A 19463-nucleotide genomic window follows, 5' to 3' on the forward strand; every position below is an offset into this window, starting at 1 on the left:
AGCTAACTCTGCTAGGGCAGATCATAAGTTACCTTCAACTCCTACTACATAAGCAGTAACTGAAGAAGCAACTGAGACCTTATCTATGGTGCATCTAGCCACAAGTATAGCTGCATAAAGCAAGAATCCAGCCAAGCTGAATCCAGCTAAACCCCTCAGGGGTGTGTTCACCTTCAATTAACTCTGAGAAAGGAGGGGATAAAAACTCATTGAAACAGATGTCAAGTATCAGGGGGTAGCCGTGTTAGTCTGTATCCACAAAAACAAGAGTCCGGTGGCACCTTAAAGACTAACAGATTTATTTGGGCATAAACTTTCATGGGTAAAAAACCACTTCGTTGGATTGAAATAGATGTAACTCAAGAGGCTTACAGCAATGTGAGCAGCTTTCTCTACAAAGAAGTGAAACAGCACAAAAGAAGCTCACAGCAAACAGCTCAAAGAACACAGACACACAGCATAGACCAGGCTGCGTAGAGAAGTCTCAGCAAAAAACAAGGACTAGCAAGAGCTCACAGGAGAGCTAGCCCTCTGAAGGGGACAGAAACGCAGCCTACCTGTGACAGACTCCACTAAGGAGAATAAAATAACCCAGATCCACCTGTGGATAGTTAATTGCCTAAGTACCTAGGTGGCAGCTAATTAGGTAAGGAGCACCAGGGGCTAAATAAAGGCTTATGAGGACTCAGTTACTAGGCCCCAGAACAGGAGTACTTCTCAGGGGAGCTGATTAGAGAACTCACCAGACAAGGAGAACTAGGAAAGGTGTTCCTGGAGGAATCAGGATCCCCAAGGAGCAAAGCCATAGAGAGGCTTGATTCCAGCAAAAGGATCTTACCAGACAGCGGCCAAACATCTAGGTCACTGGGGAAATACAGTGGGCTGCTCCAGTGAAGAGCTAGAATAGTTTGACCTATGCAGGGGCTGTGAGTCCAGAGAGAGAACCCAGGTAACGCCTGGAGGGCTGAGTCCTGAGGAGGTTCCTGACCTAAGAGGGCCTTACTGGTGAAGAGTCTGGATGGAGGGCCTTCAGTGGGGGGCTAACTAAGATTAGCTTGCTAGAACACTGGAGTGAAGGCTAATTTGACTATTAATGACTGCTTCTTGGAGCAGGTAGGCCTGGAACCCATAAGGGGAGAGGCATTTCTTGATTTAGTCTTAAATGGAACACAGGATCTGGTCCAAGAGGGGAGTATAACTGAACTGCTTGGTAATAGCGACTATAATGTAATTAAATTTAACATCCTTGTGCGGGGAGGAGGGAAATACCAAAGAAGCCCACCACAGTAGTATTTTACTTCAGATAAGGGAACAAAAGAAAATCAAAAAGTTAATTACATGGAAATTAAAAGGAACAGTCCCAAAAGTGAAATGCCGCAAGTTGCATAGAAACTTTAAAAAAACACCATAATACTGGTTCAATTTAAATGTATATCCCAGATTAAAAATAATATTAAGAGAACCAAAAAAATGCCATCATGGCTAACCAACACAAAAGAAGTGGTTAGAGGTAAAAAGGCATCCTTTAAAAACTGGAAGTTAAATCCTACTGAGGAAAATAGAAAGGAGCATAAACTGTCAAGTGTAAAAATATAATTAGGCAGACCAAAGAAGAATTCGAAGAGCAACTAGCAAAAGACTCAAACTAACCGCAAAAATTTAAGTACATCAGAAGCAGGAAGTCTGCCAAACAATCAGTGGGGCCACTGGATGATCAAGGTGCTAAATCAAAAGAGCACTCAAGGAAGACAAGGCCATTGTAGAGAAGCTCAGTTAATTATTTGTATTGGTCTTCGCTGCCAAGGATCTGAGGGAGATTCCCACACACGAGCCACCCGAGGTACAAATTTGAGGAACTGTCCCAGACTGAGGTGTCAACATAGGAGGTTTTGGAACAAACTGATAAATTAAATAGTATTAAGTAAGGCTGTCAAGCGATGTAAAAAATTAATCGCACTGTTAATAATAGAATACCATTTATTTAAATATTTTTGGATGTTTTCTACATTTTCAAATATATTGATTTCAATTACAACACAGAATACAAAGTGTACAGTGCTCACTTTATATTTATTTTTGATTACTAGTATTTGCACTGTTAAAAAAAAGGAATAGTATTTTTCAATTCACCTAATACAAGTACTGTAGTGCAATCTCTTTATCATGAAAGTTGAACTTACAAATGTAGAATTATGTACAAAACCCCCCTGCATTAATAATAAAACAATGTAAAATTTTAGAGCCTGCAACTCCACTCAATCGTACCTCTTGTTCAGCCAATTGCTCAGACAAACAAGTTTGTTTACATTTACAGGAGATAATTCTGCCCTCTTCTTATTTACAATATCACCAGAACGTGAGAACAGGCATTTGCATGGCACTTTTGTAGCTGGTATTGCAAGGTATTTACATGCCAGATATGCTAAACATTCATATGCCCCTTAATGCTTTGGCCACCATTACGGAGGACATGCTTCCATGCTGACAACGCTCATTAAAGAAATGTGTTAATTAAATTTGTGACTGAACTCCTCGGGGGAGAATTGTATGTCCTGCCCTGCTCTGTTTTACCCACATTCTGCCATTTATTTAATGTTATAGCAATCTTGGATGATGACCCAGCACATGTTGTTCATTTTAAGAACACTTTCACTGCAGATTTGACAAAACGCAAAGAAGGTACCTACCAGTGTGAGATTTCTAAAGATAATTTCAACACTTGACCCAAGGTTTAAGAAACTGAAGTACCTTCCAAAATCTGAGAGGGACAAGGTGTGGAGCATGCTTTCAGAAGTCTTAAAAAAGCAACACTCCAGGGCGGAAATTCACCGAAAAAGAAAATCAGCCTTCTGCTGGTGGCATCTGACTCAGCTAATGAAAATGAACATGCGTCCGTCCGCACTGGTTTGGATTGTTATCAAGCAGAACCTGTCATCAGCATGGATACATGTCCCCTGGAATGGTGATTGAGGGCAAAGGCAAGAAAAACAATCTTTTGAACTAAAGGACTAGGGTTGACATTCTAAGGCTGTCACCTACTGTAACACTATTTAATGCTGGTCCACCCAATGTTGGTGCACAGTTCAATTTTTTGATGTTAGTACATTTCAGTTATTCTTAAAATTAAAGTTCCGATATGCTTAGACGAAACTAATTTTTTTATTTGCTTATATATGGCATGAATAAATACAGATTTACAGATCCTAGTGTGCAAATTTATTATCTTATATGACAGGGATAAATCATGCATGCAAATCGTGCATCAAAGTCATGAAATGGACTACAAATGCAATAAAAATAAGGTATTCAGAAGTTTAACAAATGGAGGGGGGCGGGCACCGAAGACTCAGCTCACCTGGGGTGCCATTTGGGAGCTGGGAGCAGTGCTGTTCAATACATTCAGAAATGACTGGAAAAAGGGGTAAATAGTGAGATGGTAAAATTTTCAGATGATACAAAACTACTCAAGATAGTTAAGTCTACAGTAGACTGCGAAGAGTTACAAAGGGATCTCATAAAACTGGGTGACTGGATGACAAAATGGCAGATGATGTTCAATATTGTTGAATGCAAAGTACAGCACATTGGCAAACATAATCCCAACTATACATACAAAATGATGTGGTCTAATTAGCTGTTACCACTCAAGAAAGATCTTGGGGTTATTGTGGGATAGTTCTCTGAAAACATCTGCTCAATGTGCAGCAGCAGTCAAAAAAGTTAACAGAATGTTAGGAACCATAAGGAAAGGGATAGATAATAAGACAAAAAATATCATAATGCTACTATATAAATCCATGGTAAGCCCACATCTTGAATACTCCGTGCATTTCTGGTTACCCTATCTCAAAAAAAAGATATATTGTAAATGTAAGAGGTACAGAGAAGGGCAAAACCATCATTAAGGATATAGAGCAGCTTCCATATGAGGAGAGATTAAAAAGACCGGGACTGTTCATCTTAGAAAAGACATGACTAAGGGGGGATACGAGAGAGAGCTATACAATCATGATGGTGTGGAGAAAGTGAATAAGGAAGTGTTATTTACCCCTTCACATAACACAAGAAACATCTGTCATCCAATGAAATTAATAGGCAGCAGGTTTAAAACAAAACTAAGAAGTACTTCTTCACACAATGAACAGTCAACCTGTGGAACTCACTGCCAGGGGAGTGAAGACCAAAACTATAATTGGGTTCAAAAAATAATTAGGTAAGTTCATGGGGGTTAGGTCCATCAGTGGCTATTAGCCAAGATGGTAAGGTAAGCAATCCCATGCTGTAGGTGTACCTAAGCCTCTGACTGTGAGAAACTGGGACTGGACAACAGGGGATGGATCACTTGATAATTGCACTGTTCTGTTTATTCCCTCTGAAGCATCTGGCATAGGCCACTGTCGTAAGGTAGGATACTGGGCTAGATGAACCATTAGTCCAACCCAGTGTGGCTATTCTTATATTAATTTGCATACTATGTTCAGACTTTGGTTAAATAAACTGGACTCCTGAAGGGGCAACGTTCACTATATGCGGGCCTTACTGAACTTATTGACAGCCCAAAAAAGGAAACTGAGGCAGGGACTCACCTGGTGTCATCACTGACTGCAGGGGGTGCACCAGGGTGACCGCCAGACCATTATCTGCCTCCTTTATCCAGCACTGACATGTGAGAATATGCTGCTACCAAGCCCCAAGATTGAAGGGGTGGGATAAATTCTGATCTAAACCCTGAAAAAGTCAGGATAACTTTATTGCTGAAATTGGTTTAATTAAATATTGTCATTCTTGTAAGTTAAGGTTTAACAACAGCCTCTTCTGCTAAACCCTGACTAGCCGGACAATGTATTCCTGGAAAGGAGACATAAGATGACTAAAGGATTTAAGATTCTTAGTTTTCATTAAACTGCCTGTGTCAAGTCACTCTGAATGAGCTGATGGGTGAAAAGACATGCTGCAATTTTAAAATAATACCTTGAGAGACTTCTTTACATAACTGAATTCTTCACTAGCAAATATGTTATTAGCCCAATGATCCATCAAGTCTAGTTTCCAGCAGTGACCAATATCCAAAGCTTCACAGTAAAGGGAAACCCCCCCCCAATTAATCTTTTCTGCATTTATCCCCACACTTTTTCTTTTTTTATTCCCTCCAAAGTATGTGGTTGACTTAACAACTGCCAGCAAATGAAATTATGCAGATTTATATTGCAGTTGGATTTTAAAACCACCCACATAAGCCGTTTTCATAGTGGATTTTTCAGTGTATTGCTGCCACTAGGAATGCAGATGACAATTTCCATCAATCACTCCTCCATATCCACGGTGACAAATAGGAGACATCGTCAACGTAGCAAACTTACTTTCACCAGAGACTGATTTGAGCTGTCTAATGATCTAGCAGCAAGTCACTCCAGCCCTAATCCTCTTCGATTTTCTTCTATCAGGTAGCCACATAAGCAATACATTTGTTTGGCATGTAAAGAAAATCATGAAGCCTCTACAATCTATTCTACTTGACATTTGAAATCACATGCAGTTTCACCCGGAAAATAAACTCTTTTCCTTCCAACACCAGGAGGTATGTCTATCAGCTGAAGTAATTAAATCTAAAACCTAGTGCAAAAAGTAATGCTGCATCTTTCATGTTACTGAAATTGAACTCCATTTTTAGCTCTATTGATAAACTGTCACTAATTTCATACTGTAATAATTACTGTGACAAAATGAAATAAAGTTCTTTAGCAAAGCATGTTTCTGCATATACTGTACATATGAGGTTTTGTGCACGGAACACTAAAGGCTTCAGTACAACTGAACCCAGGAGGGCTATGCATATTTAAATACCAAGTGCCCCCTTGTGGCTAATATAATAATTCACATTAAAGCTATATTAAAAAATAATATGAAGATTATGACAGGCTGCATGAACTCCGCTGGGGTCAGTTTGTTTGGCTTAGGGGTTGGCACAGATTGGTTCAGGTTCTACATGAACATCAAGTTCCAAGGAGCACCCTCTTTCCCAAGCCAATCCAGGCGGTGCTAGGGAACCACCAGGGATTCTAACCAGCCACAATCTAGGGAACAGAAGACGTAAAATCCCCAGTTGTATGGCTATAAAGAGGGCTGGTAGCAGGATTTTCCTCAGCTCCTATTGCCCTGCTGAGAAAAAGCAGGTGTTTCCTGCCCCACTGAAGACCATATAAAGACTTAAAGAAAGTGACCACCTGCTGTGACCGAAGATATCAGAGGAAGAACATCCTATACCAGGATGGCAATGAGGCAGGGGAAGTGAGGTCAATAGGGGTCTCCTGGACACATAAGGTATGTTGAAGAGATCCAGAGCAGTATTTCTCAACCTTTTTGATACCAGGGACCAGCTTGCTGCCTTCCTAAACTGTATCAGGGACATCTCAGGGCCCTATGCAGACCCTTTTCCAAGTTAGTATTGAAGTTTGCAATGAGAAGGAAACTCAGACACACTTTTCACTCAGCCCTATTTGAGACTTAAGCAAACAAGGTCAGTGAAGTTCAGTTAAAGGTGACCCACTAAGGGAATTGTCAAAATTTCCTCCACCTTGGCAAAGTCCTGATGTCCCCGACACAAAGGCTCAGAGAAGCCTTCAACACATCACTGCACAACAATTCTCACATACGTCTTCTTAGGATCCAGATACCCAGTCTGTGTCTTCAGCTTTTTCTCCAACATGACATCATCGCGCACACTTTGCTAGTAATGTAATATCAATTGCAGAACCCCAGTAAGGCACAGGGATGGCCTATGTGTGGCTAAGGTATGTATCCAGCGTTTTCACTATAATGCAGTTTTGCAAAGCAAATGCCTGAACAATAATTTCAGAATTTCCTCAATCACAATGATGGACAACGCTGAATACAGTGATTTATAATAGAAACCCTGGTTCTGCAGCTAATCTTAACTAGAGCGTTGCTAAGGCAATGCTATCTGAAGTGTGTTCTTCTGAACTGATTCTGCAGTATGCCTTCCTCTATTTGCATAATAAAGCCTCTGTCTAGGGAGGCTTTCTTGCAGTAACTATAAGGAGAGGAAAAATAGATGAAGATTTTTCTCTCCTAACATGGGAAATGATATTTAGGAGACAGCCTATGTATATTTCACATAATATTGCTTAATGAAAAAGAAGTGAACAAATGCTAACTGGTTTATCTAACAAGAGGAAGTAAAATTCGCATTGGGCTAGTTTTCAAAGGGACTGCATTTCAATTTCTTCATAATTATTTCTGAATTTCAGTATAGCTTGTGCATTATTCACTGGGGCACAAAGGAAGTTATGACTAACAGTCTTCACTGTAGAAGTTCTTTGTGCTGCTCCTATTTCAGAGCTTTTCAATATCCAACCTCAACATGCAGAAATGATTTTCTAATCTCCACTTATAAAGAAGAAAATGTTTGTATTATTGGTTCCATATTATTGTGCTGTTTGAAGCGGATGACAACACCATTACTTTTGGAAACAAACGAAAAAACGGAGGATTTCAAGTCAAAATGAGATCATCAAAATAATACCTGTGTGTTTAAACATGAATGAACTACACATTTTCCAAAGCAAGGGAAAATTCCTCAGCAAGATTCCAGGTCCATACAGCCAATGGTATTGACACTTGAAAGCAATTATTTCAATTTCTGGGTACAGAAAATCCAATGTGCTTCCTTATCCACCATCCAAGAGTTTGCCTTGGTGTAAACTATTCCATTCTATTTAGATTCTTATAACTTGTTCATTGCCATGGTACCTGAGTGCCTATTTTTGTCATTACCCTGTTGGTGCTCAAAAACAAGACCTTTAGCTTTTAAAAGTAAAGAGTGGAATGTGGAGAAAGTAGACTTTTGCCAGACAATGTGTTGTGGGTGTCTGGCAAACATATACACAATATTTGCTTATAATTATTTACATCAATTTGCTCTTTGGGTCTTCTTGGTCTGTGTTTGTACAGGACTAGCACAATGGGGCTCATAAGTGCTACTGCATACAAACAAATAAAAAATAATATGAAACAAAGGTAATTTGTTTGTATTCATTCCATCTTCTCTAGTCAAAAAAGAGTTCTCAAACAAGTACCTAACTTTTTAGATTTAACAGTCTTTCAATCCCATAAATTCTTAAACTCCTGAAGGTGTTTTAAAAACAACATAAAGATGACAAGACCTAATAGACTTTATCTTTCTACAGTGTTCCTCAGAAAGGAATCCATTATCTAATATTGGGACACTGTAGAAATGATATGATATCTAGTGGAAGCATTATTTAGCTCACAAGGCCAGAAGAGACCACTCTGATCATCTACTCTGACCTTGTATAACACAGGCCATAAGACTTCCCTGAATTAATTTCTGTTTGACTAGAACATATCATTTAAAAAAAACATCATATGGATGTCTTCATAGGCTCTCATATATAATGGCAAGTTTGGGACTTTGAAGTTTTAATAAATAACATTAAAAACACTGAACATAAGTAGGGTGATGGCTAGCTGCTGACCTCCCTGCTCCTGTCCACCAAGAAATGTCAGTTTCTCATTCTAATCCTCAAAGGGCTAAATATTTCCTTTTTCCCACAGAGAAACTCACAGGAGCAGAAAAAGGTTTGGCTAAATCTGCAAGCCTCAACACCTGCAGTTCCTGTGGAATAAAGGTGAGGGAGGCCTCATGGACAGGGCAGGGGTGTGCCCTGGGAACCCAGAAGTTTCCTAAATACCAGTGAAAAAGTCTAGGCCCCTCTATGCTCCTTTCTTGATTCCTCCTCTCCCTTCTGTCAGAACAGATCCCTTAGAAATTGTGCTGTTATTGGTTTCCTTCATCACAGATGTGCCCAAACCTCCATCTGAGGGGGTCAGAGCTATAGAGGGAATTTAATTGTGTTTGGAGCAGTATTAATTCCAAAACACACACTTCCATTCGGAAATGCACTGGGTTGGGAAGAAAGCTTATATACAATGCAGCTTCTTCCTGGCTCAACCTCCTTCCACCCAATCTGGAAAGCCTGAACCACTCAGAGTTCAATCAGAGGGCTTCCGTAAGCTCCCAAGCTGGAAGGAACACTTCACAGAGTCACACTGCCTGACCTTATATTACTTCTGCCTATATTACATGGATTCTCTATTTGTTTGTTCCCTGCCAGACAACAGAATGGGAGGAGTCAAGGGCCTTAAAGTAAGAGTATCTGGAGCTTGAGGTTAAAAAACAAAAGAAAAATCCAGAATTAAACTTTGTTTTCACTCTGCCCCCTTGTGCACCCACATTTTGGGTGAAGGTCTCTGTGGTTCCCAAGTGCCATTCCCTAACCAGCTTCATTCACACTGGGCAATTTTTCAGGCTTTGGGTGAACGTGAAGTCTGCATGGCTTTGGAGGAAGTGAAGTTAAAGAAATGAAAATGCTTAAGCCATTTTGTGTTTTACAGATGTAACATTTATTCTACAATGAGGATTTCCCCATAAATATGTTGTTTACAATGTATTTGTAATAGTACTAAATGCATCGAGAATATACATTATATAAATTATTAATTGAAACTGTCCAGGTACTCCACCTCAGTATAACTCATGATTTAGCACCCAATCATGCAGTCTTTACTAAATAAAAACTCCCACTGTAATATGTAAGATTATTTTTCCCAGGATTCATGTTTTATGTATCCCCTGTCTACTTGTTTTACTATATGTCTTACAAGTTTATAAACAATTGCAGAGGTGAAAAAATGAAAAAATAAATGGGTTGATTGTTGTGGCTTCTGGATAGGGTCACTGATTTTTTTCTGGGCTGCAAATGGCTGAAATTATTTAATAATTTCCTTAGCTACAATGAACTGTTAGATGCTTATGCAATTAAATGCCAATGTACTCACCACAGGCATTTGATCAAAGGAGCGAATAGAAGACAATCTATCTGTAAATAAGCAAAATGTGTGATACCTTGATATATTAATATAAAATTTTATGAATACTAGAGAAAAATATCTATGAATGGCCACTTCTACCTGTTGGATTTCCACGAATATGTTCCATCTTTTCTTGAAGAAGACCAGTTTGCCTTTCTAGTTGTCTGTTCAGTTCTACTTGTGTCTCATATCTGGTTTTCCATTCATTACCTCCAAAGAAACACAATGTTCCTATATTTATTTCCAAAATTTAATTCATACCGCTAGAATTAGAAATTGCCTTTTTCAGAATGACTCCACCTCCTTTTGGAGCCTTGCACCCCACAACTGTGTAACTAAGAAAGTGTCCATTTACAAACAAGGGAACTTGAAAAAGATACTAGGTGAAATACTGCCCCCCGGAAGTCAGTGGGAGTTTTGCCATTTACTTCTGTGGGTACATCTACACTGCAATGTAAACCAGGATTAGTGGGACTCGAGTCAGCTGACCCATGTTCAGGACCCCCTGCGCTTGAGCATCTACATTGTATTTTAACCCTAAATTAAGAATGTCATGACCTGTGCTTGAACGTAAGGCTCTGGCGTCCACACTACAATCAGTGTGCAGACCCAAGTCACAGTAACCATATCCCAGAATCCCTAGCTCGCCCCCTGCCCTCTGAAATGAGATCCGCTCTAGCTCTAGAAACATGGTGCACTGTGGGAAAACTTTATTGCCTGCTCTGCACATTAGTAGGAAGCAGCTCACTTTGCAAAAGGCTTGATCGGTTTGCTCTCCATTGCAAACACAGGGGAAGCTTTCTGATAGTATGTTTGCAGATCGGCGATCAGAACAGAATGGGTTAACGCTGACCTGAGCTGCTGCCGTTTCCCAGGGGAAGGGGCGTTTCTGTTTTCAAAAGAGTAGACTGCAGATTGTTGGGATAGAGAGGACTAAGGAAGTTGTCCCATGGAATTGTGGGATACTTCCAGATGACTCTGCAGACCTGAGTCAAATGGAGCTGTGGCTACACCACAAAGCAATAAGGCTTGGACCCTGGGTCCCAGCTTGACTTGAGCTTGGACCTGATTGCCCTGCAGGGTCCTGAAACCTTGGGTCTACGCCCTTTGTTAGCACAATTGCAGTGTAGACACAAGGGTATGGGGTCAAGCACAGTCTTACACTGCAGTGTAGACATACCCAGTGAGGCCAGGATTTCATCCAGTAACTAAAACTTAAGTTTTTTACATTTTTCATTGATATGTGAAAAATACAAAATACATGGCTAATGTACTTTTGTAGTCTTTATTATGACTTTATTTTACATCTTCAAGATTCATAGATTCCAAGGCCAAAAGGGACTATTGTGATCATCTAGTCTAGCGATTCTCAAACTTCAGCAACCCGAGGATCCCCATTTTGATTTAAATTTTTTCGGGGATCCCCAAAGCCCCCAACTCAGCCCCAGACCCTGCCCCCAATCCACCCCTACCCGCAAAGCCCCACCCCTCCCTACCTTTTCCCTCCCCCAGCTCACTCCATCCCCTCCTCCTCCACTCTCACTCACTTTCACCAGGCTGAGGCAGGGGGTTAGGGTGCGGGCTCTGGGCTGGGGCAGGATGTTGGGGCACAGGAGGGGGTGAGTGCTCCAGCCAGGTAGCGCTTACCATGGGAGGCTCCCAAAAGCGACTCCCACATCTCTCTGGCAGCAGCTTTTGGGGAGGGCAGGGGGGCAGGGAGTCTCCGGGCACTGCCCCCATAGCTCTCATTGGCCACAGTTCCTGTCCAATGGGAGCTACGAGTCGGCATTCGGGGTGGCGGCAGCGCACGGAGACCGCCCCGTGCCCCCCCCAGGGGCCACAGGGACGGGCCAGCTACTTTCAGGAACAGTGCAGAGCAAGGGCAGGTAGGGAGCCTGCCTTAGCCCTGCTGGACCTTTAGTGCCTAAAATCTCCCAGTTTGGCTTCAGTAGCCTCCTGGAGATAGAGGGAGGGGGGAAGAGTTGAGGGAGGGCGGGGAAGGGGTTGATCAGCGGGGCCCACAGACCTCCTGGAGTACCCTTGGGGACCCCCAGAGATCCATGGACCCCAGTTTGAAAAACGCTGATCTAGTCTGACCTCCTGTATAGCACAGGCCATAGAATTTCCCAAAAATAATTCCTAGAACATCTTTTAGAAAAAAATCTAGTCTTGATTTGAAAATTGTCTGCGATGGTGAATCCACCATGACCCTTGGTAAATTGTTCCAGTGGTTAATTACTCTCATTGTTAAAGTGTATATCTGTACATACTGTAAAAACAGTTCTGGGCTGGAGAGCAAGCGAGTTGGAACATGACTGCAGAGAACTCCCTTGCATAGCCAGTGACACTAGATTCCTGCAGGCAAAAGGTGCAGAGTAGGCTGTGGTCCTGGAGAGAAACAGCAGAGAGCCCAGGCCAGGGTCGTGAGGATGACAAGTCCCTGGCTGCAGAAAGGCCAACCCACTGCTGAATGGTTCCTGCCCAGAGAGAACCATTCAGCAGCAGGGATGACAAAGTCTCCTCTCCTCCTCCTTGCAGTCTCGGCCAGGGGTCTCTGCTCTGCTGGACCAGAACCACAGTCTCCCCAATACCATGTGCCTGCAGGAATTGGGTGTCACAGGCCCCATGGCCATGCAGGGAGACCTCTCCTGTCACAGCCCCACTCCAATTACAGTGGAGCTGCAGAGAGCTCCCTACACAACCACTGGGCCAGTGCCACCTGATCCCTGCAGGCACAAGATGTGGGGAAGGCTGCAGTCCTGGCACGGCAAAGCAGAGACCCCCGGCACTCCCAGCTGGTGAGTGCAGAGACATTCAGCAAATGGTAGTCAGCCCTGCAGCGGGGAGCTTGTCCTCTTCCTCCTCCATGCAGTCCTAGCAGGAGTCTCTGTCTGCCCTGCCAGGGCCACAGCCCCCCCGCAGCATTCAGGGAGCTCTCTGCAGCTGTGCTGTCAGGGACCCACTCACTCACTCCAGTCAGTGTTGTAATTGTAGGGGTCCTGACCCCAAAAGGAGTTGTGTGGGTCGGGTGTCACAAGGTTATTGTAGGGGGACTGTACTGTAGGGGTTGCGGTGGTACTACTACTGCTGCTGCTGGCGGCGGTGCTGCCTTCAGAGGTGGGCAGCTCAAGAGCGGCGGCTGCTGGCCGGCAGCTCAGCTCTGAAGACAGAGCCACTGCCAGCAGCAGCACAGAAGTAAGGACTGCATGGTATGGCATTGCCACCCTTACGTCTGTGCTGCTGCCTGCACACATTTACTGACCGTTTTCGATTAAAATCGAATCCTGCCAAGATTAATTATTACCTACTTACCTTCATCCTCAACACTGCCCAGTCTTTTTTCAAGTTCTGTTAGTGTGTTTCTCAATTCAAATATTGAGAGTTCAAGCATTTCCCTGTGATAGAGAAGTTAATTAAATGGTTATATAATTAATTTTCTTACGAACAACAACATCTAACTTGAATTTTATGTACAGATGAAGTGTCCTTGTGCTTATATTCCATTATGTACATTGGAGAGATTGAGGCCAGAAGGGACCACTGGATCATCTAGTTTGACCTCCTGCATATAGGCTACTAAACCCTACCCAATTGCCCCTGTAGTAGGTCCAGTAAACTGGATTACACTAAAATATTACAGCCCTCAGAAGACTAAACTACTGTGTGCCATAGGCAGGGAACAGGAGGGACTGAGGTGCACGAATGCCAGAGGCTCCTGCAATGGCAGAGAAAGGATTTGGTGAGATATACCTAGATGATCCTAGCAAGGGAGCTAGACTCATGCTGCAGAGAAAGATGAAAAACAAAAGCCCCCAAACCAAACCAAAAATCCTGAGGTCCCTGCCAATCTAACTTTGGGGGAAAATTCCTTCCTGATCCCCAAAATGGTGATTAGTATGACTCTGAACATGTGAGCAAGATCCGCTAGCCATGCATCTCAAAGAGAATTCTCAGTACCACCTCAGAGCACCAGCCCACTCTGTCCAGTGTCCCATCATTACAATACTTTTTCTCTAGGGTTGCTACAGTGCTTTAGAAATATAGAGGCATTTCTGAAATTTTGTGATTGGAGACATTTTCATATGAAGATAACATATACTATCTCTAGATATCAATATCTGTCTGGCAAGATATGGTGTGTTACGCTAATGAACAAATTATTATCTTAGTTCTTGATACATAAGAGTACACCTGAGAAAAGTGCTATTGGAAATTTTGATCTTAGTTTAACTCAGAACTCACTGCTTAGAGACTAAATCATTCTCCTAGAACTTTCTGGCCACATATTATGACAATAACTTAGATTTCATTCAGAAACTGTCAAAGTATATAATAACTAGTAGCTAAACCCAGAGTTTGAAATAGTATATAACTAGGGCCCTACCAAATTCACAGTCCATTTTGGTCAATTTCAGAGTCACAGGATTTTAAAAATAGTAAATTTGATTATTTCAGCTATTTAAATCTGAAATGACACCAGTTTTCAGTAAAATGACAGCACCTAAACAGCCAAATCAATGCTCAGAGGAGCAGGAAGGCAAACAAGGGATGGGAAACTGAAGAATTGACATATGAGGCAAGAGACAGGGAAGGCACCAGTTGTGGGGAAGCTGGGGCCTGCAAATGCCAGGGGTTTCAAAGGAAGCCCCCAGTCCAAGAGGAGGTTGGGTCAGATAACCCAGGGAGGTTGGAAGTCTCCAGTGGGAAGGGGTGAGTGGAGGGAAGTCATAATTTACTCCTTGCTCCAGTCATTCTTTGCCCCCATGAACTTCAGATTTGGGAGGAAGGGCACAGGGTCAGGAGGGTAACAAAACAGTTGTTGGTTTGAAGGGAAGAAACCAACAGGAAAAGAGAAAGTCAGAGAGCTAACATACTGCAAGGAAGGGATGAGGAGGATGGAAAGAGTTGAGATAAATGTATGAGAGGGCAGGGTTAGAAGAAAGAAGATTAGGAGGGTATCTGACAACTGCTGCTCCTACCCCAAAAGAAGGAACCAGTGGGTTTCAGAGATATTTTACTCCTGGGCAGAATTCTGCACAAAAAAATAAAATTCTGTGCCAAAAAATTAAAAGTTATGCACACAAAATTATAAAATTCTGCAAGATTCTGCATATTTTATTTGTCAAAACACCACAGTATGATCATACCAGTCTCAATTATTTTGGTAATTTATTTCAAAATATTCTCAGCAAGTATGTCTAACAATATAGACAAATAAAAAGATTCAGGGTTTTTTTGTTTTTGGACAAATGGATTCCTTACTAGGCATATTAATATAGAACTTTGAGTAATTCATTTAAACTACAACTCAGAAATGTATTTCCCGCATCCCTCAGAAGCAGTGCAAAGGCTTGGGGGAGCCAGGGGTAACAGAGGAGCTGAGGGAGAGTGAAGGAACCTGGAGAGTTGCTCGTGTGGGTGGGAGAAGTATGGAACAGTTTCTTGGGGGGGGGGGGGGAGGAGGGGAGGAAGGGATTGTTAGGGAGTTGGCGAGCTTCCTCCATACAGGCCCTGACTGACCCCTAACTTCTCCCATTCAATCAGGTACATCTGCCCCCAACCCTGTGTGTCCCTGCACCCCCCCCATCCCTATATGTCCCTGTAGTCCCCCTAACCCCCGCATCCCATGTGACCCAGAGCTCTCTTCCCATTCAGACACTGGCTCAATGACTAACTCCTGAGCCCATGCCCCAGTCTGTGGACCCCCCCCCACCGGCAGCCCGGTGTGCCCCACTGTGCCTCCTAACCTGGCTCCATCAGCAGGCTGGCAGCTCTGACGAAAGCAGCCTGCTGCTAGCTGTTAGTGCCAGTGAGCGGGCTGTTCTGGCACCACAGTGGCCTCTGGTGGGTGAGAGGCAGAACTGCAGCACTTCTTGCACAGAATGTATTTTCTGCACAAAAAATAATTCTGCATCCAGCAAGACGTCTGCACGTGCGCAGTGGCACACAATTCCCCCAGGAGTAATATTTGCTGACAGCAGAAGGATGGTGAGACTCAGGAATCTGGGGTTCCATTCCAGACTCTGGAGGGGAGTGTGTTCTAGTGGGCACAGAGTCATCTGTCCATTTTCCTCAAGCTTGACCCTTTCTGCCCCAGGCCCTTAAATGTGTACTGTCTCTTCCTCACCCATGGCTTCTTGTCCCACTCCCATTTGCCTCACCGAGACATTCAGTCTCCTCTCCTCAGACTTCTCATGCCCCTTTTAGTCTCCTTGCCCAGCAAATCTTAGTTTCACCTCTCCTTTAACAGCCCACGAACCCCTTTCACTAAATTGTGAAATCTTGTGAACCCCCTCCTAAAAATGAATATTTCCAGGGATTTACGTTTAAATTTCCTCCGCACTCCGTGAGGCTCCTGCTGCTGGACCCCGTTGACCGCCCTGGTCAACTGAACTCCACTGAGCTTGGGCTGCAGGTCTTGCTGACCACCGGGGCTCGGGCTGCCAGCCCTGGGCAGAGCACTGGGGTTCGGGCGGCCGGCTCCCCCGCTGACAGGGGCAGGACTCAGGCTGTCAGCCCAAACTGCCCAGCCCCGCTCTCCCTGGGGCTCGGGCTGCCAGCCCCACGCGGAGCGCTAGGGTTCGGATGGCTGGCTCCCCTGCTGATGGGGGCAAGGCTTGGGCTGCCAGCCCTAACTGCCCTGCCCCGCTCTCCCTGGGGCTCGGACTGTCTGCCCTGCAACCAGTCCCACCTGCTGCCTCCAATGCCTGGGGTCTTCTGGCTGCCATTAGTGAAATTTTTCTGGCAAACCCCCAGGGGGTCGTGAACCCCAGTTTGGGAACCACTGCGCTAGATCATCTCAAAGAAAAGGTTGTGAGAACACTGCAGCAAGAGAAAACATATTTCCTTAGCCGCATTCTCTGAAACAGCTGGAGCTCCTTGGCTGACCTTTTCCCAAAACAACTCAGCCCCAGGCAGACACCAGCCTGGAGAAGTTCAGCCCCAGTGCCTATGGAATGGCATAGCTACAAGCACCCGACAGCAGGGTGTTATAACGGAAAGCACTAGGAAACCTTATGCCAGGCAGGCCCTAGTCTCAACCTCCTCTGTAGCGCGCTGGGAGCCTTTCCCTGCACGGCCCACGCTGACTCCCGGGCACGGCTGCAGACACCGAGCACGGCCCCTTTCCCCACCGCTCTGGGAAGGGAACTCACTTCATCTGCTTCTCCTGCCCCAGCTCCAGCCGGAGCTGCTCGGAGCCCCGGGCGCTGGAGTCCCCGCCTTCTCCCATCGCTGCCCGCAGCAGCCCCGAGACCCTGCCTGCCCCGGGGCCTGGGCGTGCGCGCGCTCATCTCCTTGGAGAGGAGGGAGGATCAAGGGGCGGAGGGAAGGAGAAAGGGGAGCAGCCACGCGAGCCACAGACCAAACAGCCCATCCCGCTCACGTGACAGCAACCTCAGCGCCGCTCTAGGAGGGGGCAGGTCACGTGAGTCGCGCTGGGTCACCTGACGGCGGGCGAGGGAACGAGTCTCGAGGGCGCTGGCGGGAAGGCGCGCGCGACTCAATTCAGCCAGTTCTCTGACGGTTGCGCTGGACGCAGCGCCGGCAAAGGCTGAGCATGGCTGCGCGCGCGCCGCAGGGTCCCGCCTCGGACGCGGCGTACGGGCGCATGGCGGCCGCGCTAGGTAACGGGCGGGGCCGCGCCGGGCAGCCGCTCTGCACCGCCCGGCCGCAGCGCGGGGGCAGGTTCATGCGCCCGGCGAGGCGCGGCCTCCGGTCCCGGTGGTCCCTAGGTCGTTCCCGGGAGGCCGCGGCCTGCTCTGGTCACTCGGGCGAGCCCCGCGCGTGGGGCAGCGCCCTGTCTGCCAGGCCCGCCGCGCCTCGCCGGCTGCGGGGCCGCTCACCGAGGGGACGTCTCGGGAGCGCTGTGGGGGGCTGCAGGGCCCGGCCACCCTCCCGTCAGAGCGGCCCCACCCGCGGGGTTAAGCTACGCGGGTACCGTGTTGGTTTGGCGGTGCGCCTGCAGCCCGACTGCCAGGGCAGGGTCCGGGGCGAAGCAGTGGCACAGCTTGGCTGACTGAACTGAGGGCATGGCTACACTGCCAGATGGAGGGGGCCGGGAGTTAAACCAGCCCTCAGAGACTGCAGCAGAGAAAGCACTGCCCTCACTGGCATGGCCACATTAGCAGCTCTTGCAACCCCACAAAGAGCAGTGCATTGTAGCTAGCCCAGCATGCAAGTGGCTGCAGCCTGCTTTTTATATGTGACAGAGGAGTGTGTCTGTGGGGGGAGAGAGTGTGTCAGCATGCTGTCTTGTAAGTTTGGGCAGAGGGAAGGGGGAAACCCCATCAGCCCCCACCCCATCCCCTCTCTCTCTTTCTCTCTCTCACACACCCACCTACCTGCCTCTGCAGCAGCAGCATTCCACAGTAATGATTTGCTTTGTGTCTGGGAGCAGTTAAGCATGCCAGCTGTCAGAAACGGAGCTTTGAAAGGGGATATCTACATGCCTGCAGCCAAGTACAAAACAATGAGAAGAGTGGCCACTTGACTTCAGGGGATTATGGGATGTTTCTGGAGGCCACTCACAGTGCAGTAATGCAACACGTCAGCCACACTGACACAGGGGCGTTTCAGCGGGGGCACAGCAAGCTTTATGCTTTTCCGGGAGGTGGATTATCAGGAGCACTCCAGCTGCAGAGTCCAGGCGCTCTGTGTGTCTTGCCAGTATGGACACCTCAGAAGTTAGAACGCCTGGGGCTGATTTAATACTCTAACTTGCAAGTGTAGCCAAGGCCTGAGTCAGCTACCACATGGGTAACTTCCCGGTTCAAGCCAAATAGATTCATGTGCCTAAGGGGCTGCAATAGTTTAAGTAAAACACTGAGGGAAGCTTTGCAACCAGTTCCTGCCTCTGTGGGAGTCAGCAGAGTGCGACAGTACCAAGTATCCTGCAGCATATGGGAATTTTAAACTTTGCATCAAAGCTTAACCTGTCATGGCACAGGCTACACAGTACTTTTTCCATGGCACAAATGGACCCTTCCTCTCCTACAGTTATAGACTAGAAGAGGTTAGGGACTATGCAGAGTGTAATAGAAGGGAGGTGTGCTCTGTTGCCAGCCAAATATGCTCTAGTAGTTCCTCCATAGCTGTTCTGTTTAGTACTGTTGCCACAGAGATGGGAGGATTTTATAAGAGTACAATGTGAGGTCAGGTTTGAAGGCACCAAACAGAATGAAGCACTGCATCTTACTCTGCAGACTTGTTTATGGTATGAAAACTTGACTGGAACTTATTTTGCAAATAAATGTAAATTATTACAGCGTTTGCTCAGCTGTTGCTTTAATGGCCACATATTTGATGCCTTGCCTACTTTGTTTTGTCTAGAGAAACTCACAAAGGAAGCAGACAGCTTGGCAGAACACCAGAAACTAATGAAAAAGCATGATATAGCTTTGACCCAGTTAAACAAGAGTTTTGACCAGGTAGGATAAGCTAACTGTTGTCTAAACCACCTTTATGTGTGAAGTGTTGTAGTAGACATGTAATGAATTTTTAGCCTTTTAATTATTTAGCCTTACAGAAACAATTAACACTTAAGATTGTCT

The 19463-nt window shown here is 45.3% G+C and overlaps 1 protein-coding gene across 4 annotated transcripts in view; it reads right to left on the reverse strand.

The window, feature by feature from the left end:
* CCDC169 (coiled-coil domain containing 169) overlaps positions 1 to 17304 on the reverse strand; it is a 34302-nt gene extending 16998 nt beyond the window's left edge. Inside the window, exons 1-4 of one of the 4 annotated variants that reach the window (XM_037892409.2) lie at positions 17067 to 17303; positions 13225 to 13307; positions 10012 to 10122; positions 9880 to 9920 (exon numbers count right to left, since the gene is read on the reverse strand). In XM_037892409.2, coding sequence (XP_037748337.1) covers positions 9880 to 9920; positions 10012 to 10122; positions 13225 to 13307; positions 17067 to 17143 — 312 coding nt within the window. In that variant the 5' untranslated portion in view covers positions 17144 to 17303. Of the gene's footprint in view, positions 1 to 9879; positions 9921 to 10011; positions 10123 to 13224; positions 13308 to 15659; positions 17020 to 17066 lie in introns of those variants that run through there. The other 3 variants (XM_027833042.3, XM_037892416.2, XM_027833046.3) reach the window with 3 other exon arrangements.
* Between the last annotated feature and the right edge of the window lie 2159 nt (positions 17305 to 19463).

Source organism: Chelonia mydas, chromosome 1 (assembly GCF_015237465.2).
Source record: "Chelonia mydas isolate rCheMyd1 chromosome 1, rCheMyd1.pri.v2, whole genome shotgun sequence".
NCBI lineage: Eukaryota > Metazoa > Chordata > Testudines > Cheloniidae > Chelonia > Chelonia mydas.